Source organism: Zosterops lateralis (assembly GCF_965231275.1).
Source record: "Zosterops lateralis genome assembly, chromosome: 3".
NCBI classification, from domain to species: Eukaryota; Metazoa; Chordata; class Aves; order Passeriformes; family Zosteropidae; genus Zosterops; species Zosterops lateralis.
In genome coordinates this window covers 32,480,282-32,503,776 of record NC_139764.1, presented here as the reverse complement: position 1 = coordinate 32,503,776, position 23,495 = coordinate 32,480,282, and the positions used below count along the sequence as shown (strand labels likewise).

Genomic DNA, 23,495 nt, shown 5'->3' with positions numbered 1-23,495 from the left:
ACATGCTTTGTCACACTAACTTGCAGAATGATGAGGAAAACCTTTTCCTCTTAATACAAAAGATCTTCTCTTGAAGAGATGTGGAGCAGATGATGTGGAGTTGTACCCCCAGTCATCCAAAGAAAGCAAGGAAGTCCAATCTATGCATAGGTCTGGATTGCTTTCTGCACACCTGTGATTCATAGGTAATATGCAATGATTATCTTTACTTCATTATGTTATCCTTCCTTCAGTGAAGTGAAAGAAATGTCAGCACTGTACATTGGTTAGCTGCAAAGAATAACAGTGATACTTTTTTAAGGTCAATACCAGCTGCATGCACTGTCCCTTTTCACAAGGCAGAGATAAACTCAGCATAAATCTCCATTAAGAATGTCTTGCACATCCCTGAAATCACAACTCTGGCAGTTGCACCAGCCAGCACTCTTGTGGCAGCTCAGAGCCGGCAAAAACAGTAATCTCATTGAAATTTGTTCTATATCCCTCATCTCAGCTGCACCTGGGATATAATGAAAGAGCTATGTCTAGCCCATGCTTATATTCTCTTTCATCCCCAGCAGCAACCTGCCCTGCGAGGATCTATAGCTCTCCTGGTGCTGCTGAGTTTTGCTGTATCTCCAGCTGCAGCTGAAAAAGAACAGCTAACACAGGCTGTGACACGGGCAGAAGGCAGGCCTGCTGCTGTGCTCTGGGGTCACAGAAGGCATCTGTCATCTGTCTCTCCATTTCTCCTGCACCCTCCACAGTGCTGGCCCCACAAGCAGATGGCAGAGCTGCAAAGGACAACTCCAACACCCACATATTCACCACACCAAGTTCCACCAAAATGCAGCAATGCACACACTGCTGTGCAACCCACAAAAGCAGCTCACTCTGCCAAGGATGTGGGACAGTCCCAACAGTGACAGTCCCATTGTCACTTGTCACTGACAATGTACATCTGATTGCACGTGTGGCAGCAGCAAACATCTCTTAAATTGAATATTCCTTCTGAACTTCCCCTGCGCACTGATTGCTCAAGAAGTCCAGAACCAGGCACCAGAATCAACTGGATATGAGAACTCTGAGAAGTAATTTATTTTTAAACATAAGACATTATGAAGTTTAACTGCAGTACCACAGTACTGCGGCTAGAACAGAGCAGTATGTAAATGTTCTTCTTTTGAATTTGCAACATAATGGCAGAATGAGGAGTTTAAATATGACTTAATACAGGCTGTAATTATGTAATATATCAGAAAGCCTTCAATATGGTGTCTTAAATGGATTTAAAAAAATAGTTTTTAGACTGGTTGCAATTCTATCTGCAGTACTCTGTCTTTGCCCAAGCAAAGGAAGACTGTTAGATTGAAACAAAATGGCAAGGGATTACAGGGGTTTGCTGCTGCAGCTGCTTGGTTTTTAAGGCGCTGCCTTGAAAGTATCGCTTACAGTGCTAAATCACTTTCTTTACACACCATGAATGAATACAAACCTCCAATTTTCTTTTTGTTTACCTAAGAGTAATATTCTGAATCTGAACAGCATTTCAGCTGACAACTGACATATACATTTAACATCAATGAGGTATAAGACATTTCTGGCATTCATCATTTCAGGCAGGCTAAGCTAAAGGAAAAAGTTAGCAAACTTGGAAAAGAAGTATACAAGCTGTTCAAAAATGAACTTCAGAATTCATTTTTAATTTTCCTGAACATCAGCAATAATGGTCCAGAACCTTCTGTGAGCTTACACCACTGACACAATAATCCTTACCATTTTTAAGATGGAAGCTTTTGAAGTTTATGATTCTATACAGCCCTAGGCTGGACTCAAGAAAATCCCTTCCAATCTCACATTCATGAGGCTGTCACATCCTACCCACACCTATGCAATACTGAACAGCAAAAATAATACATTTCCAAAAAGTTGGGAGTCTGTATTTTCTTAAAGATGGGCATTGACAATTTAAGGCTATTCATAAAAATATTGCTGAGACTCATCAGGTAGCACATAGTCCTGAGGTTGGTTTGGGACCTCCAGCCCCTCCCTGTGCCAATAGCTTTTACCTTCCCACTGGGTATCTGCAAGCTCCACTTCTCTGGCCACCTCTGCAACACTCCAAGCCCTGTCACTGATTCCATTCACTTCCCACATCACTGCCATGCTGAGAACAAGGCCCACCTCTGCACAGCCTGAGCTGGGACGTCACTGCTGCAGCTGCTGCTTCCCTCAGGATACCTCACAGGATGTGTAAGAGCTATTTTAGGCTTTTTCCACCACCTCAGCCATTATCTCAAGGGAGAAGACAGCAGCACAGCTGGAGCCCATGGTAGGATTTGGCCAGGGCAGAGCAATGGTGTGACCAACACCCCTGTCTGCATGAGCACCTCCCAGCTGGGAGCTAAACCAATGTTCATGTCACATTTCTGTTATCCAAAAGACCATCTTCCTTCCACAATCTTTTGCCCAACACATTTTATTGCCAATAGCAACAATGCAGTATCTGTTCACACAAAATACAGGTACTGCTAAACTGAAAAAAAACCCTCCCAACCCCTCAGATCTCAGAGTAATTAGTATGTAGACATGGAAATTCTTAATAACATGTTAACTATTGTTGGAATAATTTGTGGGAGTTCTCGAGCTCACTGGCTGGCATTGTTGGAAAGGTAAAAAAGTTTAAAGCCTTTCTTTGCTCACCATCCAATTTTTTTTATGCAATAAATCAGCCAGAAGTAGAGCCAAACTGAAAAATTTCTGCCATTCTATGCACCATGGAAACAAGAAACCTGTCAATCTGCTATTACCTATTCTACATCCATTTGAGATCAATTTCTGCTGTGGGAGTACAGCCAACAGGATCAGATCTACAACCTGTGTTTGTCATGGGAGATGGACATAATTTATGTTTTATTTCACTCTTAAATAAGCACAAGTATTAAAACATAAATCAGATTGATGTCAGGGTGCATGTTAAACTGCATTACAGCCTAATAAAGACTATAAACTTTTCTCCTCATGTAATTTCTTACATCAATGTCAACAAGAGGATATAAAAATATTCAAAGTGTTCGTCTATAAATTCCACTGTGATAAAACCGCGCAGTGATTTTCTAAGTGATCTCATATATTCAGATTTTCTTCTAGAGCTGAAATACTGCTTGCTTGAGCCCTATGAAAGCTACTTAGTTTTAACGGCTCATACTAATTCCGTATTTTTTCCCCATAAATTAAACACTGCCACTTTTTAAATTAGAGATAACTTGTCTGATGGACTACTTTAGCCTGAAGGTTCATTGTGTTTAATTCAGAGCTTTTGTACCCTTCAAATGCTGGTGTTCATTTCTGAAACTCTCAAAAATACATTTTAAAATCCTCAGTATAACAAATTCTTAAAATAACTCACGTGCTTCAACATCATGTGCACCATGCTATCCCTTTCAGTAGGATTCCCCAAAGTCATGCACAGCTTAAGTGCTTTTCTGTGTCAGGTTTGAAACTCTCATGTTAATTAAGTGTGCTCCAAGCAGAATTAATGGTTATGACTGCCTACAGTGCTCACTGCAGCTACAAGGTTCTCTCAGCTTTGATTCAAACCATCAGAACAGAATGAGCAGTGAGAGCATATTTTTAGTATCTCTAGCAATACAAAAGGCAGGCAAAGCCAGGTGAGGTGAGGTGGACAGAGAAGGTTTAGATCCTCCTTGCAGGCATGAGAAGATTCAGCAGGGCAGGTGATACAGGCATAACTCTGCTTCTTTGAAAGAGGCTAGAGGCATAACTAGTTCTCCCCAAATGTTATCTCCAGTATCTCTGATTTCACCAGCATGCCAGGCAGCAAAGTGGGGCAGGCAAAGAGCAGACACATCTGTATGACTGAACACACTGTTACTGTATTTACATGCTAAAACAGGAGTGAAAACTCTTTCCCAAGATCCACATGACGGTGTGTCTTCATCTGTGGCACAAAGAGGTTTTGTGAGGCCTGACTACAAATTGTTACCCAGAACAACCACTAATCACGTACCAGAGAAAACCATTGTTGCCAAACAGTTACTCTCCACAGGTCTTCACAGCAGAATCCAGCAACTTTCTGGATACAGCTGTTATCCACGAGTAGTTATTTGGTTCCATACAGGTGTAAGTGGGTGAAGTAGCAGCTCAGACTATTCAATATACTTCCCTTTGGATTAAAATTCATGACTTATTAATTGCATTTTAAATATGCACTATCTGACACAAAGGATATGGTCTTTGAGAAACTCTTAATACTGATCAATTACATAACATTTCCATAATGATACAGGAACACTGAGCGTTTTCTCCTTTATGTACTTTCATGTGATTTCTTAAATCCCAGATGGAGAATAATTTGTCTTCAGTCTAGTTCTACTTGAGGCACTACCAGTCTGACATTTCGCTTTCAGGTTCTAGCAACATCAGAATTGAGATCAGAGGTATTAAAACTTAGAAAATCTGACATGTTATGTCAAATTACAAAGACAGTATCTGAGAGCAAATGCAAGAACAGACAGTCTGAATTAAGTAGCAGAAAAGGGGAAAGAAACAGAATGATAGGAGAGAAGATAGGGACAAATGTACAAAAGTGAAAGATTAAACAAATATTCTAGCATAATCAGATGGGTGTGAAGAAAAAACATTAAACATCATTGAAAGCACAAATTTAGGGATATAAATTCAGATATAAAACACGTAGTACAGTAATACAGTATGGGCATGGGCCATAACACTTATGCATATACACGATTTTATTCATATCATTTGCATAAGCTAGAGGGTAATACTCATGTGAGTAACTTGTACAAGAAGTAGCAGGATTTGGCCTTTCACTGTTTTTCCTTGTGTACATCATGTATATCTGTAAAACATTTAAGCAGGCATTTCAACTTTGAAGAAGACAGAACTAGGAAATAATGGGACCTAAGGGAAACCTTTCCAGGAAAGCTGGTGGAATTGCAGCTCTGCAAAGCACCAGAGGAATACCCTAAGGACTAATTATTTGACAATACAACTAATGCTATTACTTTGAAGCATAATAAAGTTAAACCTGCAGCTTGTGTAGATGTGGAGTACTTGCTGGAGGAAAGCACAATCGATGCATGAATCCAGAACTGGGGAATCCTAATTAACCCTCTAACTGCTATCAGCAGGAAGGCTAATAGCAACTCTGAAGTGGTGTAAGTGACTTAATCCTAAGGGATTGCTTCTGTTAATGAGACACTGACTGTTAGCTCTCCTCAGCCTGTTTACAGTAATCAGGCACCTTTATAGGGCAATGAGCAACTGGTTTGCCTAATAACAGGCTGGGATTCTCCTGAGTGACAGAAGTTACTGTCCGTGTGACACAAGTTGTTGTCCTCATTCTACAGATGAGAAACTAAAGTCCAGTATGACACTTTCCATGATCCACGGGTGGGCTAGGGAAGGAGTTTATGGGTCAAGGTCGTTCGGGATGACACTACAATTCTCCTCTAGAAGGTGACATCTGACACTCTACTGGGAATAGTGTTTTGTAAGATGTTAAAAAACATGAAGCATAAAAAACCCAAGAGAGTCTGTCTTTGGTAACATAATAATTAAACTTCTTTCAAAGTATTCTCATTTTGAAACTACAAAAGAAAAAAAAAAGGCATTAAAAGTCTTTAATGAAACAATCAAAAACCCATGACCTTCCTTCTCCAAGACTTTCTGGTTGTGGCTTGACAAATGGCACAAAATCTCAATATTACACATATGGGTACCCAAAATACATGGAGCCAGGCTTCCCAATATTACTTCCCTCATTTCAGATGGTTTGGCAAACTTCTAAGCTATTATCCTATAATTTCTATCCACTTTTGCCATTACTGTGCCTCAGCTTCATTTGCACCACTAGAAAGATGCAAAAGATAGGTTTCCACAAGACTAAAGAAAAGTTAAAACCAATATAAGAAAAAAACCCTTTAAGAGCAGTCCTCAAGGAAGCTACATGTCTGTTTAATTTCTTCAAGATGTCTATGTTGCAATAGAAATACTTCTACCAAAATCAAATCAGTCATTCAGCACCATCCACAGCAACCATTTACACAAGACTTTTCTGTGGCATACATGGTTTCCTAAGAAATATTAAATAATCCATTGATTATATTATTTCAATTACAACGTTCAGACTTTGCAAACTATTGCAACACACACAAGTTTAGTTACAGAAAGGATGGATTTCACAAGTTACAATATTGTGGGCTTTACAGAAAATATGTTTTCCTCAAAATGATACTTGAATATCCTTGAAGAAGGAATTACCTTTAGCCTATAAAATAGAATTTCTGGCAACACTCCCTAAAGTAGAACACAGTGGCCTCTAAAAATAAGCCATGGTACTATCAGCAGCACAGATTACTTTTTTTTCTGGCAGAGAGAGCCCAACGCATCCAGAAACAACTGCGAGGGGCCACAACCAGCCAGCAGCAGGTCCAGCCCTCCCAGCTGCCGTGGCAGCCACCCTATGCCATGACAGGGGGGGTGGCCTTGTCACCATCCAGCCTGGGCACGCCCGGTGTGGTGGCAACACCACGGTAAGGCAGCTGGTGGCATTCCCTGTGGCATGTTCGGTTTTGCAACCCCTGCCCTGAGGTGGAGGCAGCGGTGTGGCCACCCGGGATGGGATGGGATGGGATGGGATGGGATGGGATGGGATGGGATGGGATGGGATGGGATGGGATGGGATGGGAAGTCAGGGGTGTGTATTTCTGTTTGTGTCAATATGCACATGTGTGTGCTTTAATACACATATACCTACATAAACACATCCACATGTGCACACACAGATATATGCACACACATACCTAAAATCACAGAATGAGCTGAGTAGGAAGGGATGACAAGGGATGACTATGTCCAACTCCTGCACAGCCTCACACCAGGGGCCTGAGAGCGCTGTTAAAGCACATCCTGAGCTCTGCCAAGCTGGTGCTGTGAGCACTGCCCTGGGGAGCCTGTTCAGTGCCCAAACACCCTCTGGGTGAAGAACCTTTTCCTTATACCCACCCTAAACCTGCCCTGGCACAACTCCAGGCCATTCCCTTGGGTCCTGTCACAGGGGCACCAGAGGAAAGGTCTCAGTGTCTGCCTCTCCTCTTCCCCTCGCAGACCGCAATACACACACGCAGACACAGATGCACACTCACACAGAGACATGTGTGTGTATATATGTATGTACGTATGTATGCATGTACTCGAGAGTGCACATAGGTGTCTGTGCCCCCGGTGCGTGCCCGTGCCCCTCACAGCCCCGCCCCAGGCCTGAGGCGGGCGGGCCTCACTCGCAGCCGCCCGGCCCCGGCCCGGCCCGGCCTTACCCTCGCCCTTCTCCTCCTCCTGCTCCGCCATGGCCGCGGTGCCGTGCTGTCGCCATGGCGACACGGGCCTGCCCTTCCCTCTCCCCATTCCCCGGTGTCGGGCATCGCTCCCGCTCTCCCGGAGGGGAGGAAAACCCGCCCGAGCCCCTTGTATGGCCCCTCCCGGCAGGGATGGAGTGAACCCCTTCTACCTGCCGCCTCACAGGGCTCCATTCCTCTTAAAAATACAGCTCTTCCCCGCAATCGCAGAGATTTCCACGTGTCTGGGCTTTACGAAGTGAAAGAACGTTTTATTCTAAATGCCATCGTGCCAAAACAGCTAAAATATTCTGTCTTAGTGATATTAAATAAAACTGCGCGGTTTAAATTTAGCTGTGTGTTTTAGCAGACAGGCTTGCGATGCCTCGTTCTCCTGACTCTGAAACAACTGTGAAAGCAGGAAAACATACAAATATTAATATTCTGGCGGGATGCAGCCCTATATTCCTAGCAAATAAATATTTATGAAATTCCTAGAACTAAAACTTTGCCCTCAGTACAGCAGGTGCTCGTTTGTCAGATGTTGGGTTTTGCAAGGCCCACATGGATGAGGACTCCTCACACACTCAATTCCGCCCCTCAAACAGTCAGTGATGTCCTCAGTATTCATGGAAGCCTGAAATGGAGCACAAACAAGACTTCTTTGATTAAAAAAAAAATTTAAAATAACTTTTTTATAGCATTTTAACATTTGTTATTTGCCTTTCAGCCACTTAATTTTGCATTTTTTTTTTATTGAACATGGCTCAGAGTAAAGAGGGTGTAATAGATACCCAGGAGAATACATCTTTACTCTGTTGGGAAACAGCTGATTATGCTCTCTAACAAAGCTGACCCCTCTGAAAGGTTATCTACTGACTTGAGCAGTTTATTAAAGTAACTAAACATTTCAAACTACATGTTTGGCTACAGGAGGAGCACAGATTTGTTTCCTCTCAAATTGCTACCAGACATTTTGGTGAGAACAGCATGGCAGATGAATTTAGAGGATGCAGCAGCAAAAGAAAAAGCCTTTATCTTTCAGTATTACAGGAGTCCTCTTTCTTACAGAAAACCTGTCTATGGTGGTGGATCAGTCATATGTTTGAAACTGGAGAAAAGTGCAAAATACCTTGTTTTGGCAAGGATGGACCTCTCTTTTCCCTCCCTTACCTCAAATGTAGAATTTTATGTTCTTGAATACTGTACCCAGCATTAGATTTCTTATATTATTTTCCAGATCATTCATAATAGGACACTTACAGCTCTTCTACAAATGCTACACTAATTCAACACATTTACTGCATATGCCTAAAAAAAAGCCTAATAAAATCCTGTTCTAGTTATTTGGGTTTTCATGACAAATCCATGCCCAAAATATGAACAACTCCTAATTTTAAAATAAATACAAGCATTGTATATTGTGCATATTTATTGAGATTATTGTGTGTTTATGGTAGACTTTGAATGGAAGTGAGTCACTGCAACTGTGACATGATAAGACAGTAACTCCACTCAGGCATCTGCCTTGAACATCTTCCCAGCAATTTCTCCAGGGCTTGCACTTGGGTTTCCTCACAACCCCTTCCTATTTGGCAGGCGCTAATCTTTGTTTCCTCCAGGAGGGATGATAAGAAAAAGCAGTGTGTAAATGCTGATGGAAAAAGGGGAAATTGTGAAGTATGCCACAGCTATGACATGTCATTTACACCACAACATCTCTGTCTTGTTGTAGCTGCTGACTCTGGCCCTCATGAGCTGCTGGAATATCTGCTTGAGGAAAGTGTTGTTATGAGTATTTAAAGGCCTTGCTCAAATCCTGGATATTCATATCAAACTTATTGAGTTTGATAACTTTAGCCTAGCTGTAGAATCTTCAGTGACTCAGAGCTCATACAAATTTCAGCAAACAGCATTTTGCACTGTCCTGCCAGTGTTGTTGAGATTCCACTCTGGAAAATTACTGTAAATCAAAGTGCTTCATTTGCATTGTCCACTGTAGCCTAGAGTTTCCTTTTGCTTCCTGCAGCTTGCAGCCAAGCATCCTTATTCTCCCAATTCCTAACACACTGGGCTTTAGAGTCTTGCCTGTCTTCAGGAGCAGAACAAAATATGAATGAGAAAGCACTTCAAAATGAGAACTCACTGCTTTAAAATTTCCTGGCAATGTATCTTGAAAAATCTGTATAGGGAAAAAAATGTTAACAATTATAATGCAAAAATATTGGACCTGAACCATATAGCTTTCCCTTTTAACTTAATGCACAGATATCTCAAACCAAGGGTATGAGTGGGCTGAAACAACTAATCACATTTTGGCACAGACAAGTACAAAAGGAAACCCAGAACTACTAATTCAACAGCTTGAAATATCAGCTGCTGCATGCAAGATCTTTACAGAGCTCCTCTGAAGAGAACATACCCTTTTAAAATTGTGATTTTTCATTTTAAAAATGTCAGAAAATATCTCAGGAAAATTACAGAAGAATCCAGCATTATTGATATAAAGCGTGAATTCACTGAAGTCTCATAGACATAAGGTCCCCTTACCTCCATTCCTAATTTTGTCACATACAATCCTCTCAGCTATCAGGGTTCTATCAGACATTTTGCATATTTTCCATGCATATGTTCAGAAATGTTATTCAGCAATAAAAAACAGGTCTAAAATGGGAGAAGTGACGTAAGAGAGAGCAGTTCAAGGAGGTACAATAACATCCTCCAAAGCCGTGTCCCCCCATGGCTTCTGGGCTGCAAGCATCTCCACATATCTTTGCTCCAAACATTTGCCAAAGACCTTGACTATAGGACTCCCTCTGTGGATCCTTGGGGACCATATAACTGAAGGCACAAGGAAGCATATTCATTTGTCCTTCACAGAGAAAGTAGGTGGATAACTATGATTCTGTGACAGGACTCTTACCTAGAGCTCCTCGGCAGCTAAAGGGGTACAGCTGTGCTGCTCAGCAGGCATTTCCATGTCACTGTACCCTTTTTCACCAATGGGACATGAATGACCCAAGTATACCTTCATTCCACTCTTCCTCTGGGATCAGCAGCTGATTTCAGTGACTCAGAAACAGATTCTTCAAAACAGAGTATTATCTAAACATTAGCTGTTCACCCAAATGATACACAATAACCAGATAAAAAGGAGAAAAAGACTCCATCATTCCTTGCCTATACTGTATCTTTCCCTACAGAATTTAGGTAAATTACACTTGAGAGCAGCTACCTCGTTCCTTAATGTGTAGGAGGGGAAGACAGCTTCTCCTCTGGCTTGTTCTCTTTGTAACTGCAGGCTTTGATCCGGTGCTAGGACGAGATGACAGAAGCCTAACAGAGTGGGCAGACACAGACATACAAGCATGCCCTCCGTTATTTCCTCTACCAATGACCTCTTCTGGGCTGCTGATATATTTATATTAACCTTATTGGTCATCATTTTGCTTTCTTTCAAAAAACTAATTCTTCCTGTTCTCACCTACAGAGCAGCAAAAAGTACATAAATTGGCAAGGGATTTCCTTTACTTCTTATACAGGTAATAATTCTAGAACCCCAAAATCTGACCTCTAAAATAAAATGTCAGTGTATGGTTCCTTGACACATATGGAGTTCACCAGTGCTGAAAGGGGAAGATCCAAGTCTTGCCCTTCCTTTCCTCCTGCTGGCTGCACATCTTCCTTCTACCTTGTGCTGGCTCTGCTATTCACTGAGAGCAAATATGAGTCACAGAGATAGTAAAAATACAATCCATCAAAAAGTGAATAGTGTTCTGCCCTATTAAGAAACTCAGAAAAGGATCTGACAAGCATCTCGATCAGCACATCCAGGAAGTTGGACTCTGCAATTAGAAGAGAGGAAGAAATAGAGGGGAAGGCAGGAAGGGTGAGATGTTCTTTGGAGGGAGAAAGCTCCGTGTCTGTCTGAGTCCATAACTAAAATACTGAAGGAACAAAGGGAGGAAATCAAGTTTGAAAGTTGATGATAATAGCAGCATCTCCAACCTTTCTCAGTCCATGGGATGGCTTTGGAACTCTCCTGGCAATTATCTCTTACTGCTCACGTAAAGCTACAGTCCTATGGATCTTTAAAGCTCCTCCTGTTCAGCTTCAACAAAGCTGCATTTGAGGAAAAGTGACTGAACATACATTAAAAACGAGTTACTAGGAAAAAGGAAGCATTTCTTTACTGCAGCAATATTCTTCAATGTCAAGGAGCTGCTGGCAGTGCTCGGCCTCTGGGACTATGCCTAAAAAGCTGCTGCAGAAAAGAGCTCTTTCTTTTATATGCAAGTGCCAGAATACTGTTCCCCATCCCACCCAGGCACAGAAATGGCCCTAGAGATCCATATATTTTAACCTTCAGACTCTATTACCATTAATTATATCTGGAAGAGAAGCCAGGATCCTCAAGAACACGGTAGCAGGAACAAAACACAATCATCCATCTGCCTAGCAACATGGGTTGCCATGAGTACTTCTCCCCATGCTCCACAGGCAGCAGGGGCTCGCCACTGAGTGCCGAGCCAAGCTCAAGGGCCCCATACTGGTAAAGAAAGCCTGCTTCCCCAGATGAAGTCTTTGCATTCCATCTCCAAGACCTCCCTCTGGAGCCTAGAATGTGTCAGCCAGCAGCCTGAAATTTGGAAATGAGGGACTTCCAGAGTTCTGAGACAATGCCACTGGAATTGCTCTTGCAAGAAGCAAAGGCAATGAAGTTGGAAACATCAATGCCATTAAAACTCCATTTTTCCCTTCTCTGTTCTTTTGAGAAAGTTCTTTCCATGTTTAATACCATGTAAAAAAAATCCCCAATAGTATACTATCAAATCACTGACTTTTCACACTTAAGAAGAAAAGAAGAAAAACCTGTGAGGAGTACTGAAGACATGGAAATACTTTACAACATCCCTAGCTCAAGAGATCTTTGAGTCACAAACCATTTGTAGGAGGTTGAGAGACAGAGTATTTAAGATAGTCATTTGTGTGGTTCTCCACTGAGCACCTGCTTTAGGCCTCATGAGAAGAAAGGATACTCAAAGAGACAGAAGGTCCCAGAAGGTTCATTTTATTGTTCTTAAAAAAGCAAAAGATTACTTGATAATTAATATTTAAGGGAGCCCCCCTGATAATGTGATTATCTAGAAGTGGTTTAAAAGTAGAGATTCATGAGGAAAACACAAATTCAAGGTTTCAGACTGACATTTGGACAATTTGAATTGAATGGGCCTGTTGAACACTGGAATTATATTTATGTTACCAATATTGTGAAGCTAACCTTTAAAAAAAAAGCTCTTACTTTGTTGTTTGCTATATCATAAGATGCAATTTAAGAGTATAAAGGCCATAGCAGAGATAAATAGGCCCAAAGTGCATTTCACAAAGATGTCAACCATGACACAGAAGTAGTTAACCTTGGGATGAGAGAAGGAGCTAAAGGTTATACATCTGAATGATCATATATGTCCCTTAATCAGCTGAGGCATGATATAGTACTTTTTAATACTTAGAAAAATCTTCCTGGCTCACAAGTAGCAGAACTACTTCCTTTTCTACACCTGTCAGGATTATTTGGGCATGCAAATGTTGCTGTACTCACTAAGTTAGTCATAATGAAAACCAAAATGAACCTGGGTATAGAAAATTTAAGCACTTCTGATTATTCCACTTTCTTCAGAATGCAAATCTTCATTTATTAAAAAAAAATTCTAGACCATCTGCTTGTGAAGATGATGTTTGGATAACTGATGTAACACTATCCTTTTAAATCTACAGTAGGATAATAAGGGAGAAAATCATCTTCCATAACAAGTCCCATTATTGTGTTCAGGATTTTACTTTATAAATCTGACACTGATACCTGCTTAGGTTACCTTCAGAATTTCAGTGGGAATAAAGTTAAGATCTGGGGGACTGATTTTAATTCACAATTTATTCATCTTCACTAACACAAATGGCACAGGATTAAGCCTAGTGTTATAGAATAAGCGCCACCTCAATTCTCAATCCTCTCAGTGGTTTTTTTATTCAAAAGACTAATTGCATGGCTAGCTTGTTTTTCCAGGTTCATTTATTGCTTAAATATAAGCTTTAACTTTGCAGATATCAAATGTATTTCCATATTTAAATAATGCTAACTCTGATCTAACTAGAGATACTATACAGAGTATGTTATATAGAAGTCCTATACAGACTTACTACTGTAAAATGAAAGTTGCTTTGAAATAAAAATATACTTTGTTATTTTAAGAGGGAGGAAAAAAGAAACAGAACTAAGACGCATCCCAGAAACATTTTCTATACCTTCAGAATAAGAAAGAAATTGAATTTCTATTTGATTCCCTCAGGAAGGATAGGGAACTTTGATGCACTGTGGCAAGAAGATACATAGCTGTATTAATGAAAATCTAATCTGTGCTCAGAGACTTTGCATGTTGGCTATAAATGTAAAATATTCATACCACAATAGACTGTTAGACTGTCAAAAGCTGAAGTTCAGCCAATTTTACCAGAAAGAGTTGACATTTTGCTGCATTCTTCATTCTAGGGAGCTGAGAAAATAAGCTATCAAAACCACTCCTCCACTTGTAAATTTTGCCAGTGCAACTATTTAGATTTGGCATAAATGTAGAAGTAGGAAGTGTTTGTCTAGTGCACCATTTAGACACAGTAACTCAAACTAAGAGCAGTAACAAATACTTTGGATTGGTGAGTTTTTGTGTCACTGTGCCAGGACAAGCAGAGGCATCACCTCCTTTTGTATCACCTTCTCTGCCATGCCCCAAGGAATGGCTTTGAAAGGATCTGAGGAGAAAACTGATTCAGCTAGAAAATATACTCTTTTTTTTGTGGTTGTGATTACCAGGTTGTGAACTGGGCTAATCCAGGTGAGAGGACAGTGTAAAAACAACTGACAGGGGCTGAGGAAACACAGACCTGGCACAGAGGAGCAGCCTGACTGACACTTTTGGTGCAATCCTCCAAGAAGGGGCTTTTGTTCTGTCAGTGGCTTGCCTTTTCCCAACTCAGATGGCTGCTGAGCTATCTTCCAGTCATGCTCCATTCACATGGAGATGCACAGAGGAAGCAAAAGCAGGGCTTGGAAAAAGAAACATCATCATTTATTAGACTAGCTGACAGAGCTGAGGGAGTAAAAAACCCCAAAACAACAACACAGTGGTTTGGGACATATAATCCTTTTTTCTGCTCTGAAAAGAAATTGCATCCCTTCAGCAGTGCACATTGGCCGTCATTTCCAAATAACTGTAGCTTTATTATCTTACTTCATTCAGATTGTTGAAGTGAAATGGCTAGGTGGGAGCAGCAAGGTAGAGGTGAGTGTTTGCAAAGGAAAACATGGTAAGGACATTGGCCTTGGGGGACTAAAAGACAAGCAGTTATTACAGGCATAGCCTTAAGGAGCAGAGAAAACTGCAACATGCTAAACTGATTCTAATAGATACCCCTGATAAAGGAGACTTAACAGGAAGAGGCACTTAAGCATCCTGATAAAGCCATTTAAATTGTCTTTGGTTTGGACATTCAGAGCTGTATCACTTAAGAATTTATGAAATCGTGCAATGAAGCACACCAGGGAGATGAGAAACAACCTGAAAAAATAACCCAGGAAATACAAATAGGCCAGAAAGTACTAAGGCGTTATTACTCTGTAAGATGAGTTCTCCTTTGCTGAATAGCCGCATAAAGACATGCACAGCACAGTGTAGGGAGCAACAGCTGCTTAAGCCATGGCTGCCGATGAGACAGTTGCTTGTCAGACACACTGATCACACACAGGTAAAATATTCCAAGTAATTATATATTATATAATAGTCCAAGTAATTGTATATTTTTTGCTATATTAAAGTATAGGAAAGTTGTGATCAATGACCTCCTCACTTAAGGAAGTCATGGCTAAGACTAGACGGGATAGCAAAAATGGACTCCTTAATATATATGTAAGTTTTACCTGCTAATTGAACTTTCCAAAGTGGAAATACAAGTTTAATAATCCATCTGAAACTCTGGATTGTAAACTCTAGATAGATAAATTCATCCCAGTTCTATTTCATTAGCACCATGATTTACCCTCAGGAACAGGATGGCTATGGAAATAAACCTAAAAGTGGTATCACTTACAGTGCAAAATAATTTTTTTTTTCTTATTGCTTATTGAAATTCATATTAAAACAGAACAGTTTTTATCTAGTTTATATATATTTGCATGATACAACAGTATTTGTTGGCATTGCTGTATCTATCAGCAACACATTGAGAGCTGGAGTTATTGTCAGTTCAGATTAATTCAACTAGACAGAATCCAGTTTTTTAACTAAACCACAAATTCTGGAAGCCTAAAGACCAAACCTTGCTGCAGTGGTCTGAGGCAATAATGTCTCTTAGTGACCCTACCCTCCACTACCAGCTCACATCTCTCACTCTGTAATGGAAGAATCCGGTAACAGTGGGTGGGGATGTCTTGGTATGTCTCCTTCCACCTCCTTTCCCCTCACCTTGGCTGCTCAACACAGCACAGCATATTTAATAATTTAAATTGATAAACATAGCTGTGGCCCAAGGAGTGGTCCCACATCCCATTTTGTCACTTCTCAAACAGTGCAGCTGCTGAGACGGTAAAATCCTAAATCACTGTAGCTACAGACAATCTGCCATTGAAGTTAATAAGTGTGAGTTCTCTGTTACCAGGCCTCAGCTGGGAGATTGGATAAGCATTTTAACTTCAATTTTTCAAAGACCAAGACATGTAAGTGAATGTTCATCTGCAATTCTTCACCAGATTAAGAACCAACCTCCAAGAGCTCAGGATGCCCCATCTGAAAAGTGTTGTATTGTATATCTGTTCCTTGTGGACTGACTATCAGTGTATTTTAGGATATCTTTAAGATAGTATTTGTTTCTCTCTCTCCATTCCCTTTGCAGCTAGTTTGTCTTTTATGTGCAGCATGGAGCACCCAAGATGCATTGAAGGTACAGATGGTATACCCAAGCGCTGAGCCTTCTGAAAAGGTTGTCCTTTTGTGTCCTGTGTGCCTCTTAACACATCCAAAGATGCTTCAGGAAGCAGACACAATACTTGAAGCCTCCCCTTCAGTGGCACCACTGCTTTTCCTCCTCCCATAGTGAAATATCTGCATGCTAGTAGAGGTTTCACAGAACTGTAGACAGACCTGGGACCGCCAGATCACCAAACCAACCACACTATTGATCTCTAGCCCTGACACTAGCAAGCTTAACAGGATCAAATAACAAGGTGGTGCAGTATCAAGTTCTCCATTCTAACTCATGGTCAAATATTCACAGCCTTCAGAGTGGATAAGGTTGGAAGGGACCACAGATAAGGTCATCTGGCCCAACCTCTCTTGGTCTCCCCAGCAAGCCTGCATGGCCACAGTAGTCTTTTCATTAAGAAGTTTATCTATGAGACCTTTCAAAATGGCTACGAGAAATCTGCCAGGATGCTCATGAACTGATCTGGTAGCCATGGAGATACACATGATTCTTCTAATCTAAAATTTCAGAAGTCTGAGAACCTCTTGTTCTCCTAAACAACTCTAGCAGCCAATTTTTTTGTATATTTTCAGAAGTCCTGTTCCCAGAGTGACTGAAGAGCTCGTCAGTAAATACAACACAGTCCCAGAAAGAACTAAAAGAGATTTTTTGTCATTGCGAATTACTCGCATTCAGTAGTAGAAGCAAGAAGCTGATTTTCAGAGCTCTGTTTTTATCACTTTCCAACCTATATTCATTGACATAAAATATAAATGCATAAAGTTATCAGCCTAGAGCTATTGGCTTCCCTATAGATTTGAGAAATGAGAAACACAGAGAAGAATGTCTGATTTGAGACTTTGAAAGAAATAAATACCCATCTCTTTTTCTCAGAAGGGACAATCTTCAGTAATATCAGAGTTAGAAAGGAGTTGGAGGTGGGGGACCTCCATAAATTCACAGATCACACGAAGCTCCCTGGCATCTTATCTGCATAAGGTGTGGTTGGTTTTGAAGGGGCTAGTGCCATTAGCAGCAATTCAGTGTTTGGGAAGATATCTTTTGTTTTTAAGACAACCATTACCAAATCCTTTCCTCCATTCTCCCCACATCTTTCAAGAGCCTGGTGGATTGCAGCAGATAAGAGTTGGGTTTATATTAAGCATAAGGTTTCAGACAAATCTATCTTGTAAGAGCCCTTTTATAGTCAACTTTGTGATTACAAATAATTGCATGGAATTAATCACTTATATTGTCACTTGGAAATCAAGAATAAAAGTGCTAATTTCTGGAAGCTGGAGAGAGCATACGTGCTATCTACTGAGAAAAACTGATGGAAATATGCACTGAGAAGAAAAAGATCTGTGAGGTATTACTGTTGGAAGAATTAGAATGAAACCTAAATGAGAGGATTTAAAAATAGAATGAAAATGAAGAACAGAAGTGAAAAAATCACAATCAGATACTTGAAACAGAAGCATCAAGGAAAAATGAAAAAATGAAAGTAAAACTCCAAATAGATAGTCAGATAGAAAAATTGTATTTGTCAGACTGATATAAAAAGAACCTTTAAGTCCTTGGGAGGTGGGGGGGAGGTGCAAACAAAAACCAAAAGCAAACAAAAATTGAAGAGAGGATGATCTACTGATACAAAATATCAGCAGATCTAAATGGCTGATGGAAAAATCCCAGTCTTGAGGAATGTACTCATACTCCATCCCAGTCATAAGGCAAATATATATGCTTAGCTTTACCTCACACAACACCAGTGAGTTCAGCAGTGAGCTCCACCAGTGTAAATCACACTTCTCCCTCTCTTACACCCCCAGTTTCAGCAGATGCAGCCACAGTAAAGGCTGGGAGAAAAAAAAAAAAAAAAGACAGGAATGAAATGCAATTTCCAATTCAGATAAAACATCAGACTGTTAAAAGTACTGAAAGGAAATACTTCTTTATCCTTACAAATGTGATTCCATAAAGACCTAAAGAGCAGAAAGGGAAAAACCAACATACTGTTAGCCAGCTGTAGATCTTTTCATTTTGAAAAAGAGACGGTTAGGGTTTTAAGAGATCCTGGTGCCCTGCAATAAGCAAATTTATTGGTAACTGCAACACTGTTTCATAAATTTTCTTTTCTTAAGTCTAAGGAGTTTTCTCAGTTTTGATATTCTCTAGAATTAACAAAATCGCTGAAGTGATTCCAGAAGGAAAAAGCAATAAGTTAGTTTAATAAACTTGACCAAAGAAGAAAAGTAAATTTCAAATTTCAACAAAAATTGTTAAAATCCAGAACACATTGTGGAGGAGCACAGTACCACTTTACCACTGGTTTTTTTGTTTTTTTAAAAAAAACTTTGCTTTATTCAAACTTCTTCTGGATACTACTGAAGAAAAACCCCTTAGCATCCCAGCATGAGGCAGCTGACAGCTCTCCCCTGTGCGTTTGTGCAGGCAGGCTCCTTGGAGCTCCACCAGCCCTTCTTCTGCAGCCCACACAGGGTGGACTGCTCCAGCTCCTGTGCTTCTATCTCTTCCTTCCTGCCCTCTGACCGAGAGCCACAGACTCCCAGTAAAGCATCAGTACACATCCCGACCAAATTCTTCCCTTTCTTGTGTCAGGCTGCAGACTTCTTCCAGCCTTGGCTCAGAGGTACCTTTGGGCTCCAGGTGCTTATTCCTGAGCAGATCGTGCCCAAAGCGCTGCTGGCTGTGGGTGGTGAGTGCATCCCAGCTCTTGGCTCCTGCAGGGTTTCATTTAACTGTCTTGCAAAGGGAAGTGCTCTGTCCCTGGGTCCAACAGTGCAATGTGGCCCCCCATCACACCAGTAACAGTTTGTGTGCTGGGGAGAGGAGGAGGAGGAAGGTATGAGAGAATGAGGGGTATTTTCACAAGTTTTGCTGCTGAGTATCAAAATGAGTTTCTGTGGATTTGTTACCTGCTCACAGCAAAGAAAGTGAAAATGACTCAGCAGCCATGTTCATTCACTACTTTCCCAGGCTGTCAAGTTTGGGGGTTATCTGGGGTAGAGTTCTCCAAAGCAGCCCTCATTCACTTGGAAGCAGACGGAGATATTCAGCTCATTCCATGTGGGCTGCTGCAAGCTGTGATCCGCTGCCAGTGCAGGTCAGGTTCAAGCCAGATTTCTCAATGTTCCAGCAAAGTTCTGCATCATTATGATAAAGTATTTCAAGTATATGAAAGCATTTGAGATACATACAAATGGGTGAATATAGGGAAAGCTATAAATCAGCAAGTGAGAAGTACAAAGGAATGAAAGGAAATATTACCAGAAATACTTGCTCATGATAAGGGTGCTTCAAATAAACAATGGACTTAAAACTTGCTTCTGATTTCTTGCTGTTTGCAAAACCATGGCATTAGGTAGAAACTCATCTTGTTAAGCCTAATATACTTCAACAGGGATGGCTAGAGTTAGTTACTATGGAGTTAAAAAAAAATGTTGGCCTTTGTGATGAGACCAGCTTCAGAGAATAAAGAGAGGATAAAGGAAAAGAAGCTGGTTTTAAGCATTCATTTAAAGATTTGCCATCTGAATGCTCTGCATTAATTTCCTTTAAAGCTGATCAGTTATAACAGCTTTTCTCCATGTAATTGCTTATTTTTCAAGTGCTTTGTGGTTATTTTGGTTTGTTTTTTACTAGAGTATCTGAGACTTTCCCATGTGGAACATACTGGTGATTAAAAAAAATCTTCTAGATATTGTGGACAATCTGCCTCTTCTCTGTTTTGAAGGTGGGAGATTTGTGCTTGAAGTGCATGTCTGTTTTCACTCCTTTTTAATGATACTTTTGGTTGTAGATTTTTCAAGTTTGTAAATGATAGAAAAGCCCACTATTGTCACACAGTAACCAGTTCTTATTTCAGAAACACTGTCCCGTCTGTGGTAATAGGATTTTCAAAACAGTTCTTTGTTAAGGCTGGCATGCTGTGCTTACCTTGCTTCTTAGTTTCTTAACTTTTGCTGTTAAGGATCTCTTGTTTTGCTGGTACGTGAAGCAGGAGAAACAAGTGCAGATGCCTTGTCTCAACAGAGGAACTGTCAGGCAGTCCTGTTTTCTTTTGTATGAAAAAGAACTCATAAAATCCAGAATCTCATTGAGGCCCTGACCCTGTAATGAACTCAGCAGTCACATGAGTCTGGGGACACAGGAAAAGCTACAGGATAGAGAGCCCTGAATTGCAAATACTGATAGTTCAGGATGCTGCTCAAAACATGCTGCCTGATGTTATTTGAAAGGATAGCTTTATGTTCCTATCAGAAAATCTTAGCTGGATAGTTTAAGAGCTTGTTAACTCTTGGATTAGCTACCTTACAACAGAAAACCCTCAGAAAACTTTTGACTCTCCTCCTCCCTGACTTTACTGGCACTGTTCCTTCAGAACAGCTTGACCTGATGGGATACCTGGTTGTGATTCATAACATGTGCTGGAAGGACTGTCTGTCTTCTGGCCAGGGTGCAATCCCAGAAATATTCTTAGCCTATGGATGTGGAACAGCAAGGTTAGATGACAGTGCTTTTCTTCTGCTGTTTATTGTTAAAAATAATTGTTCTCAGAGAGTTTGTAAGGGACTGAGTTTTTTTATGCTTTCTTAGGAAACTACCTGTAGTCTAAAATTTGGTAGCAGTTGCTTTAATGTGTTGCCAGAAGAGTTTCTGTTGCTAAATCTTTCATATGAAACTATGCTGGTTTCCCTCAGCCTGAAAAAAAAAAAAAAAAAAAAAAAAAAAAAAAAAAAAAAAAAAAAGGCTGAGCAGATTTGCTCCAGCAGAGTGGGTTAAAGAGCAGTCTATGACAAAATGGCTTTCCAGAGAGCATTCTACAGTGAAGTTAACTCAACTAATGCAGTTTTCCAAAATGAATCAACTGGCCAAACCTCTGACCTAATTTCTTTATCCTCCTTTTAAAGATGATATAGTGTACAGTCTTAAAGTTAAGTTTTGCTAATGGTTGTGCCATGAATTGCTAGTTCACAGTTAGGTTTTGTGTAGTTTTCTGAGCCCATGATGTGTGATGGGAAGTAAGTGGGCAGAAAGGAAAAGGCTCCCTTTCCTTTTCTCACTCACTCTGCGGAGGGGTTTTCCTTTTCTTTTTTGAGCTGACTTCATCTGGGGCTTAAAAGAAAAGCAGCTGGACTTGGGATACTGCTTCCAAAGGTAAAAGCCAAGAGATCTACAACCAAGACTGTGAGGAAAAGCAGTTTTGTACTCTCCAAGTTACTTTTTGGTGGAGTCTGCTTAGCAGACCTCAGGATTTTAAAACAGCTGCCCTGTAGGACTGCCAGGGCAGTGCCTAAACAGGGAAAGCTACCCAGGGTCTCTCTGGGCTCCAGCTGTGTGTCATACAGAAGTAGCCATCTTGAAAGGATGCTAACGTGTATTAATGAATATTTTAAAATAGTTCACTTACTCAGCTTTGCCGATCACAGATTTAAGATATGCAGTTGGACCACAGTAGTACCTTTAGTTACCATAAAATATTCTTTAAAATTCTAGGGGGTTTATGTGGGTTTTTTACCATGGCCTTCCCATGCAATCCGTAGAAGCCACTCTTTGTAAAGTGAGGAGACAAAGGAGATGGTCTAACAGCCAGCGGTACTCTAGTGACACAAAAAGTGTGTGGAGACTTCTTTTTTGGCAAGAGCATCTTATGAGGGAAAGGAGAAAGATGTATTGAAGAAGCTTAAAGAGTAAAATTATGATAGGCATGTACTACACAGTACTACAGAGAGGGTTAAGTACCAGAAGAGAAAACCAACCCAAAAAGGTGGTTATCTGGACAGTGGGTGTTGTTTTGTCAAAGTCATGTAGAATAGAAAAGTTGCATTAGGTACAAGCTGGTCTGTGGCTGCCAGTTGTGAATTGTCCTGTCTCCATGATTGTTTGGGTTTAGTTACAGATCTTGACCATATGTGTCTTCATATGTGAGCAGAAAGGTACACTGAAACTGACAGCCTTAAAACCTACTTATGATTGTTTTAATAGTCTCTTAGAGAGATTAATTGATACTCCCTTGAAATGGTTCTCCCACATTGTCTTCTCACAGGAAAACCATATTTTTGGAAGCTGATTTACAATGCTACCTCCTCTTCCACAGACTGACTGCTGCGCAGAGGGGTTTAGTCTATCTAAATTTCCAGAGCTCACAGCTCCACTCTAGTGAATATGTGGCAAGTTACAGAAGAAAAAAAAAAAAAAATCTCCAGGAACTGCAGATGTCTGATTTGTGGAGCTAAGTATCTTCTTATGAACTTGAGATATGTGTAGTCAAAAAACTTCTGTATGGCTCTGAATAAAGCCAAAATGAATCCTGGTTTTAATGCTGGAGAATGCAGCCTTTTTTCCCAAGGCCAGGCTTTGAAACTGTGAGTCATTGAATGCTCTGAACTAAGAAACTGTTTCTCAGAAACTCATGGGCTTGGGTTTTGGATTTTTTTGTAAAGCAAAGAAAGTCACTCCTTGGAAATGGGAAAAGGGGGATTCTTTTTGGTATGGGGTCAGTGAGGGTGACAAACACGGGTTGTGGCTGATCTGTGATGTCCCAGTGTAGCTTTGCAGTGCTTCCTTCTGCTTGGTGGGATGACTCAACTACGTCATCCAGCACACAGGAAAAGCAAAATAGCATTAGTCTCTTAAAAAGGACTTGTTTACTGACTCTGAAGTCCTACAGCTCTCCTGGAGACCCAAAGGGTGCTATAGCAGAAAGGGTAATAAAAGAAAGATGCTTCTAAGGAGAACTAGCTAACCAAACCACTGCCAGAAACCTGAATTTCAGTCCCTTGAACCCTGACAAATCTACTTGTAATTAGACACTAACTACCCCTTAGGTCCTGAGGATGCTTTCAGACCTAACTTATCTGGTTCCTGTGCAATTAATAGGCCTTATTTTGGCATATGACCACTTCATTTCTGAGATGAACTGAACTCTTTTGATATTAAAATATCATGGAGAGATTATAGATAGTACAAGGCAAGGTCAATCTAGTTCAGCATCCTGACTCTGATGGTGAGCAGTAATGCATGTCAGGGAAAGAGGAGCACAGTGCTATTTTTCCAAAACAAACTCCTGGCCCCCTGGCAGACAGATCCTGAGATAGACCACAC

The 23,495-nt window shown here is 40.6% G+C and overlaps 1 protein-coding gene across 2 annotated transcripts in view; it reads right to left on the bottom strand.

Annotated features, from left to right (window-relative positions):
* Window positions 1–7,571, bottom strand: part of DRC8 (dynein regulatory complex subunit 8) — a 30,771-nt gene extending 23,200 nt beyond the window's left edge. Inside the window, exon 1 of one of the 2 annotated variants that reach the window (XM_083856173.1) lies at window positions 7,532–7,571. In XM_083856173.1, coding sequence (XP_083712299.1) covers window positions 7,532–7,553 — 22 coding nt within the window. In that variant the 5' untranslated portion in view covers window positions 7,554–7,571. Of the gene's footprint in view, window positions 1–7,340; window positions 7,389–7,531 lie in introns of those variants that run through there. The other variant, XM_083856172.1, reaches the window with a different exon arrangement.
* Window positions 7,572–23,495: the final 15,924 nt, after the last annotated feature.